Source organism: Prunus persica, chromosome G6 (assembly GCF_000346465.2).
Source record: "Prunus persica cultivar Lovell chromosome G6, Prunus_persica_NCBIv2, whole genome shotgun sequence".
NCBI lineage: Eukaryota > Viridiplantae > Streptophyta > Magnoliopsida > Rosales > Rosaceae > Prunus > Prunus persica.
This window is the reverse complement of record NC_034014.1, coordinates 7,440,148-7,449,012: the sequence shown is the minus strand read 5'-3', so window position 1 is coordinate 7,449,012 and position 8,865 is coordinate 7,440,148. Positions and strand designations below refer to the sequence as shown.

Below are 8,865 nucleotides of genomic sequence, written 5' to 3'. Positions count from 1 at the left end.
TCAGTAACAAACCATTGTGGCCAAGCAAAAGATATCTGACGGTCGACAATCCAAGCTAGCCTGGCCACTAGATCAGATCAGGTCAGATCAGAAGGGGTACAATCCGCAGGTGACGTAATCTCCAGTTGCCCGTATACACAGTATAGTGTGCTCTCTGTTCGATAATTGTCTGCGAATCGGTGGCTTACACGTCAGGTTTTGTGGGGGCAGTAGGCATTTAAAGGGCCCACTGAGTAAAAGAGGAATGCTCGAAATCCATACACGCTTTGACTATTTTTGGGTTTTAATCGTCGACAGTGACGTTGGATAATTGCAAATATCAATAGGTGTACAAATTCAGCCTAACACACAAAGGAAAAGTGTATAAAACACTTGGTTTCAAAACCTTTTTCTTTTTTGAGCAGATAAAGCAATTGGTTTTAAGATGGATTTAAACTCAACTAGCACATATTGACTATATGATATAGACCACATTAGATGGTCTTGATTGTGTTAATAAATTTCTTTTTTTGAAAAACCTCGACAAGAGAAAATTTTATTTAATTAAGCAAACTAATACGTCAGAAACATAAAACTTAACTCCGATCCAATAAATCTTCTAGAAGGGCGTTCTGTGCAAACGCATGATGTCAAATGCAAAGCATATTGTTAATACTTAATATAATAGTTTACGTCTTGAAATTCTAACAATTGCAGCCTATTAATACACTAGAAAAGCTCTTCAAAACCAATTTATTATAGTTTAATAACTTTTATGTCACCACTAATCAAACCCATGATTTGACAGTACGATCATAAAGGGTGAACAAATAGTAATTGCTCAAAGTAGAGGAGATACCCAAAAAAAAAAAAAAAAAAAACTATTTGAAGGCACTCACATACACCAGTGTATTGAGTGTTTCCTAGGACCACCACACGTTGCCTTTCTTTTTTTTTTTCTCTCCGCCAGAAAAGAGAGGGTGAAATTTCGGTTCATGGGACCCTTTTCCTCTCACAAATTTAATATTCCTAAAAAAACCATTCACGGACACCCATTTTCTCACCCTCTGATCTTTTCGCCGTTAAATCCAACGGCTGCGGCTGCTCAGAATCAGGACATTTAGCTCAAGTACCTGCCCTCTCTGCTAACAAGAGCGTGCTCTCAACGTCAACTAAGGCTTCAAACGCCAACTCTTTTTTGGTTCCACAATAATTGCGCTCTCCAACTCCACCCCAAAAAAAAAAAACAAAAAAACAAAAAAAAAAAACTTCACCGGAGAAAAAGTACCGGATCCAAGTTCTCAACTGGGTAGGTCTTTTAATTGAGATCTCAGAAGCAAAAACACAATTCACAGGTATTTAATCATTTAATGAACTTTGTTTTTGGTGTTCTTCAATTTATACAGCTGTAGTGGTTGTTGCTGTTCTTTCATTTACTCTCTGTGTGATGAAGATCTACTTGCAGCTCTGAATATAGACTGCTAATTATGCCATGAAATGAAGAATTATGATGTCATAAATTAGTGTTTTTTTCTTCTTCTTTTCTTCTTTTTTTTTCTGTTTTTTGGTGTGAATTGTGGAGCATACAACAATTATATGGATAAGGTTGTGAGTTGGGTTGGCACGAAAAGCTCCATTACTTGGATCTACATGGATGCGAGCATGGCTTTCTTAGGGTTAACGATGTAGAATTAGGGTTTCACGAGGAGGGAGACGTAGTATTATTATTATTATTTATTTATTTACATATATTTGTATGGTGATTTTGGGTGAGTGTGTAAAATTTTTATTTTACGTACGTGTGGTTTTCTTTTCTCTGTCTTTGTTTCTACTATTTTTGAACGAGTGGTGGCTTAATGATATGTGTACAGGTTTGTGGATCGATAAGGTTTCTGTTGCCGACAAGTTCAAAGCTCAATAGCAAAAGCACTGTTGGTGGGAAAGTCCTCCACAAGTAGTAGTTCAAAGCTTAATAGCAAAAGCTAATGAGTTCCTGACAAGCACTCGAGGCAATAAATTCACTCTCTCCCTCTCTCATTTTGCTTTTTGTTGTTTTGTTTTGTTTTTATTTATTTATTTATTTTACTTCATCATCTAGAGAAGAAAACTCATGCATTATTTTCTTTGATTATTACAGTGCTTGGAATTTCGACATGCATGTTCTTTGTTGAGGAATCGAAAACATTGGAGGAATTTTTTTAGTGGGGTTTTTATTTCATCAAGGAAAAGTAGCGATCTTGGTGATTTTTTAGTGGATGGAGATGAGTGGCTTTAGGCCGGAATTACATGTAGCACAGCAAAGCAGGCGAGATAAGTTGAGAGTTCATCAAACTTCGAGCCCACCTCACCATTTAGATTCTGAAAAATTACCAATCCACCCGGGACTAAACCCAGATATTGTTCACGTTCGGAATGTGAGAAATGCCAATTTGCTCTATGATCCGACTGTGTTTTCCTCCGAGATGCTCAATTTTTCGATAAACACGAATGCGTTGTCGGGTCAAGGTTCTGGTGAGTCTGAGAATTTTGGTAACTGGAGGAGTCTTAATCCACCTCAAAGCTTAGATTGGGTGACAAATTACACAAGTGGTTCAGTGGGTAGTGGAAGTAATAATCAGAACCACATGTTTGGTAGTAGGGAATCAAACAATAACATGTCTCCATCCACACCACATTTATTAAAGCCTAGTAGTTTCCATGGGTATCAAGATGTGCAGTCTAGTTTGGCTAACCAGTCTGCTGAGATTTCTAGCCATCATGTTAGCCAAAAGCACTTGGGAACGATGCATTTTTCTTCTCCTCCACTAAATTACCTTAATACCCTCCAGGATGTTGTCACTTCAGCTTCTACAGGTGCCCAGGATCAGCTAGAAATGGCTTCACTTGTGCAGCAAAGAATCATGGAAAATGAACTTGTTCTTCTTCCAAGCTATGTGAATCAGTCGAACACATTACGCTTTGATAATGCTAGTAGTAATTCTTGGATGAATCGGCAGCCTGTTGAGAATCGCCATCACTGGAGTAGTGGTGGTGGTGGTGGAATGGGTTTTAGTACTGCTAAAAATGTTGATGAAGACATGAGGAATGGGATGAATAATGATTCCAATCAGCAAGGGCTTTCTCTCTCACTGTCATCAAATCCACCATCTAATAATAAACTGCCTGCGGCTCAATTTGGGTCTCAAGATTTACATGCAAGCTCTCATGATGATCATGCTTTTAAGGATGTTCAAAGTCCGAAAACCGGGAAATCTTCTGCGGATTACTTATGTTCCATTGCAAAGCCATCTATAATTAGCAAAGCTTGTGGAAAGTCTCTTCAAGACATTGTGGGGACTTCTACTAGCGCTTGTCGAAGCACCGGTCCTCTTGGTCCTTTCACTGGTTATGCAACTATTTTGAAGAGCTCCAAGTTCTTGAAACCAGCCCAACAGCTATTGGATGAATTCTGTAGAAATAGTGATTCAAAGCTAACCAAAACACGTGAGGCATCTGAGAGGATGTCTGGAGATGTCAGTGCTTCTGCTTCAGTTTCGGTTTCTACTGATGCTGCTAATGCAGTTGAAACTGAAGCAGTGACTAAGGGTAACAATTCTGGTGCTTCTTCTTCTACATTTTACGGTTCAAATGAAATTACCAGTGATGGTGGAGCTGCAAGCATATCTTCTGGGTCCTTTGGGCCTGAGTACCAACAAAAGAAAGCAAAGCTTCTTTATATGCAAGAGGAGGTTAGTGATTTTTTTTCAGTCATCTGTCCTTTATTTGTCAATATGGTATTCATTTAATTTTGTTTTATACATTGGTTCTTGATAAAAGTATGGTAAGTAGGAAGTTATTAATCAGTTTTGAGTTTGCATTGGAAGACTCTCATGCATGCTCTATGCATTTCTAAATAGCTATATGGCAATTAGTGTCACATAAATAGCTATGCATTTCTGACTTTGAATTGGTGAATTAGTGAATTAGTGAATTAGTTTGAGGAAGATGCAATTGTTAAAATAATTTTCTTGATTAAAGAGCAACGAGTGTTTTATTTAAATAGAGCATTGGGAATGGAGAAGAGTGTTTTATTTCAGAAATGCTTTTATTTATTTATTATATATATTACGATTATAATGTACAATTGTTCTGGACATTTCAATATAATGGTAATATATATATATATATATATATATATATAAAGTCTCTTCTTATAGACTTTGGTTCCTTGATAATTGGCTTTTTAGAGGCATAGAGTACTCATTAATTAACAAGTTTAGGAATTGACCACTGGTTTAGTCGAACTCTAGCCTCCTCAACTGTGTTAGGGTGGATATATAATCGCTATTGTGGGGCCGTGATTATGACTTGATTAGAGTTTTGTGCAAAAGTCAAATTGATTAGATGGTCATTAAAATCATGCTAAATATTAAACGCTGTTATCACTTCTCTTTTCAGGATTTTAAAATTAACACATACTAAATTCCTTTAATTTTAGCCGGAGAAATGTCTCTCGTCGCAAGCTTGAGTGGTAAGCATAATCTTATATCAGAGCACCCTTAACTTGGCCATCAATTGGATAGCTTGGTAACTTGAGATGAGATTTTGTTGCTACACTAACGCAACCCTTTCATCTTATTCAAGTATGAGCTTTTACGAAATTCACTTGGTAGAATATGCTTAAGGGTGAAATGCTTTAAACACTGCAACACTTGAACATAATTTGAGACACTATGTAAACATTTGGGTACCATGACTGGCTTGTAGAGGACCCTAGAAAGACCTTAAGGACCGGTGAAGTAAATTGGCTCTAATACCATAAAAAATTGACAGTTAGGTTGCTTTGACAGGAGAAATTTTTGAGTGTGATAGTGACACTACCACGTGGTGGTACTAATCTTGCGTTATAATACGGGTGGACGACATGCATGGTCGATATGTCATGAACTTAGGGTACCCAGTCTTGTGATCTTTTGTACTCACCAATCACTAATTAGCAAGAAAACTAATGCACACAAGAAGTTAGCTCACAATCCAACCACCGACGTTTGTTAAGAAGGAAAAACAAAGCAAACTTATCCACTGTTGATTTTAGTCGAACGAAATGATTGATGAGCATTGCTGTTGTGTTCACGAGTTAATATTTATGTAACATCCCCGATGCATGGTGAAGTAGAAACACAGACCCTAATATAAGACTCCTCACTTTCAGAATAAACATAATGTGTTTGGTAAGTAGAAAAAAAGGATGGCCTGTAGGATTTTTGTGCAGCCATTTATCTTCCCAATTCAAGATTTCAAGAGGAGATATTGTGGACTAATATAAAGCACTCTATGACCATTTTGTGCTAATGGTTTTTATTTTTTTATTTTTTTATCTCTTCGTTTCGGTTTTAACATGGTATCAAATTTGAAGTTAACCTTGTTCCTCGCTCTCTAACGCTTCTCCACATTCGATAATGAGACAACTTTGATGGTCCTAATAAGTTATATTTTGATTTCATCATTGAATTAGCTAGTCCTTTATTGATATATCTTAGCAGAGGAAATATTTCATTTGATGTGTAGTTATATGACATGCTTAAATCGGGTGTTGGCATGCAAAATATGCAGCCCTCTTGAAGTTCTTGGTCTCATAGGTTTGTTGCACATAAATTCCTGAGTAAGAATTATGCTCACAGTTCAGCACTTGATGAATGATTTTTACTGTCTTTTTGATGTGCTATTTTCCTCTTTTTTTTTCTTCCAATTTTCTAAGTTTGTTTTTAGTACAAGCGATTGGGAAGGGGGTTTACACAAATATTCATTTGGTATCTGGAGTTTTCAAACCTCTGTCCACATGAGTGGAGGTGGAAGACCTTAAACAACTGAGCTATATCCTACTGGCCCAAATTTCTATATTTGTATACCAGAAGTCCGTGAAGATAAACTAACTTCCTCTTGCGCTGTGTTTCTATATATTAATACATTACATGTTGATGATGACTTGACGTGTAGCACTTTGGTCACATACATAAAAAGAAGTATATGTTTGTAAGGGAGATGGCCCACATTTTCGTTAGACATCCGCTTAATGTAGACGTTCTTCTCCTTAATGTCCAAACCTTAATTATTAATGGGTTAAATTCAAAGCTGTTTGGTGTACATGTAGGGCCGTGGCAATTAGCCAGATTTCCAACTAACAGTACACACCACTTATTTTTCCTGTCACTTTATAAAGGCTTTGTCTTCTTGGAATGGCTAACGACCACATTATTGGGTTGAAAAGAAACATCCTTTCTGATTGCCGACATCATTTTTCAAGTTGGTTAGCTATCACTATTAATTTTTCGTATTTTTGCCAAAAGTTTGGTGCCGTACCCAGAAAATTGTAATTGCAGTTCAACACTTTCTTTTGTGTCAGACTTTGGTGAAGCAATTGTCCTTCAATCAATAAAAGTAGTTGTAACATTATAATTTTTTTTATCACATTGTTGGCCATGTTTTGTTGAACCCTTATACGTTGATATGTCGAGCAACTTGAATGAAGTGTTGATGAATTGATTTGAGTACCATTTTGGTAATTCTTGTTGTGCCATTGAAAGGTTTGCAGAAGGTACAAGCAATATCATCAACAAATGCAAATGGTGGTCTCTTCCTTCGAGTCGGTTGCCGGTCTAAGTTCTGCCACACCTTACATATCCATGGCTCTCAATACAGTGTCAAGACACTTCAGGTGTCTCACGAATGCCATCAAAGACCAGCTCAAGCACATAAGGAAAGCTTTGGGAGAGGAATATTTGTCATCAGCTATAACTACTGGTACTACTGGGTGTAGTAGTAGTAAAGGGGATAAAAACTTAGCCAAGCTAAAGTTCATGGGCCTCGGCTTCCAAAAGCATAATAAATCTGGTGGTGGGGCCCATCTGGGTTTCTCTGAACCCCAACAACACGTCTGGAGGCCCCAGAGAGGCCTACCTGAACGTTCAGTGGCCATTCTTAGAGCTTGGCTCTTTGAGCATTTTCTTCATCCGTACGTACCCCATCTCTCTCACTCTGTGTCTCTCCCCTAATAAATTATTTCTCTCTCTCTTCTAATCAATTATTTTTTCTATTGTGGTGTAATTAGGTATCCCACGGACACAGATAAGCACATGTTAGCCACTCAAACGGGTCTATCTAGAAACCAGGTAGGGTTACCTGCTTTATATCTAATTATCATGTCTAAAGTTCTTAATCAAGTTGATTACTTCTGTGCTAGAATTGATCAAATTGAATTTGCAATTATAGCATTTCTTAATTAAATAACTGTATAGGTAATATTCACAGAATCACAGAAATGGGGCCTTTAGTTTGCATTGACGCCAGACTTTTCAGCTGTGCATCTTCTGCTATTGTACATTTGCGTTGAGCCCATTTTCGCATTTATTAAGACTTGTGTTAATTGTCCATTAGAAAGATGGTACGTACGATATATGGTCAGTCGAGATGATAAAAATTGTTTTATTCATGCTTTTCTACTGTTGATTGTATCTAGCTTTTGGTACTTAGGTTGCAGGATTTCCCTTTAAGAAAATTCAATACTTTTCACGTTCCAATTTTACGGCTCATGCTACGAATATTATTAACGAGACTTGTGTGCTAACTTCTTGATTGTACTCAGATCATATGCATAATGGTTATTATTCTGATAATGACATAATTACTAACTATAATGCAGGTGTCCAACTGGTTCATAAACGCCAGAGTGCGTGTTTGGAAGCCCATGGTGGAAGAAATACACATGCTTGAGACTAGAGGAGGCTCTGTCGAAGCGAGCCAAGATCCCACGAAGAAGGATGGAAATTCTTTAACTGAAGGTACCAGCAGCAGACCAGACACCGAGCACCAGCTTGGCATAAATAATATGATGCATGATAGACAATTGGAATGCTCAGGAGATGAAGAACAGCAATATCAGGAGATCAAGAGGTCCAGAATTGAGTGTCAAGTTCCATCAAGCATGGACGGTGGACTGATGGGGTTTGTCCCGTACCAGCGAAGCGGGCTTGAGGTTGGGGGACTCGGCGCCGTGTCCCTTACATTGGGTCTAAGACATGGGGTGGAAAGTGCCCAACAACAGCAGCAACAACAATTGCAGCAACAGGAGGATCAGCTTCGGCGGCAACTTGGAAGTCAAATGATTCGTGATTTTGTGGGTTAATTTAGAAAGTAGCAGAAAATAAGACATGAAGGTATAGCTGCGCTCGCTAATTATCTGTTCTCCCATATTTTGGTAGATCATGTAAAAAACTAATATATATATATAGTGGTGGATTAGCCATCAGGTGGGTAAAATTGGTGAGGATTAAAGCTTGTGACATAGAGGCAGGGAGTGTGTCTTGAATGGAATTTGGAGGAGGTTAGGTTTTCGTAACGTACCATTCTGTTGATCAAGTGATTTGTGGTAGAATGCTCACTGTTGAAAATTTGGCGACAGGTTGTGAACATATTTTGTCACATGGAAAGTTGTATGTCTGACAAAATTAAACGCATAGAAACAAGTGAAAACAAAAAAAGAGGTTAAATTTGTTCCACTGCAGGCCCAGTTATCCGAGCCCAAATTGTATGTTGACTTCATTTCACACAATGTAGCATCATGAAATAGGATTTGTTGCCCATAAACGGCTTTAGAGCTTGGGTTGCACGGATTGTTGCCAATTAAATTATTGTTGTCGGTTTGGCACCGGAGAACGTGATGTTAGGTCGGTTATTGTGGTTTGTCTGTTTTTGGCTTCACGTGGATGCGATGAGGTAAAGTTTGGTTATGGGGAGGGATATTGGAAGGTGGTGAGGTTGGAAATAATGAGATAGGGTATGGGTTTTTTGATCAAGTGCAACGGATGAAGTAAATTTGAAATATATATCGATTTGGTTCGAGTTCAATGG

The 8,865-nt window shown here is 37.9% G+C and overlaps 1 protein-coding gene across 3 annotated transcripts; it reads left to right on the top strand.

The window, feature by feature from the left end:
* LOC18773435 (BEL1-like homeodomain protein 9) lies at nt 603–8,513 on the top strand. 3 transcript variants are annotated; one of them, XR_002272206.1, is made up of 7 exons: nt 603–1,334; nt 1,851–1,988; nt 2,117–3,707; nt 6,543–6,970; nt 7,067–7,127; nt 7,267–7,399; nt 7,658–7,750. XR_002272206.1 is itself a non-coding variant. In XM_007206370.2 (6 exons), the coding sequence occupies exons 3-6, from the start codon at nt 2,235–2,237 to the stop codon at nt 8,138–8,140; spliced, it is 2,445 nt and encodes an 814-aa protein (XP_007206432.1). In that variant the 5' UTR covers nt 609–1,334; nt 1,851–1,988; nt 2,117–2,234; the 3' UTR covers nt 8,141–8,513. The 3 variants fall into 3 exon arrangements, 1 of the variants encoding a protein (XP_007206432.1); XR_002272205.1 differs by having other exon boundaries at nt 7,254–7,399; XM_007206370.2 differs by lacking the exon at nt 7,267–7,399 and having other exon boundaries at nt 609–1,334; nt 7,658–8,513.

Bases quoted from the DNA above. Each gene is read 5' to 3' on its own strand.
- LOC18773435 (XM_007206370.2), top strand. From the start codon at position 2,235: ATGGAGATGAGTGGCTTTAGGCCGGAATTACATGTAGCACAGCAAAGC. The intron at 6,971-7,066 runs GTACGTACCCCA...TGGTGTAATTAG, and splicing joins TTTGAGCATTTTCTTCATCC to GTATCCCACGGACACAGATA. The intron at 7,128-7,657 runs GTAGGGTTACCT...ACTATAATGCAG, and splicing joins CGGGTCTATCTAGAAACCAG to GTGTCCAACTGGTTCATAAA.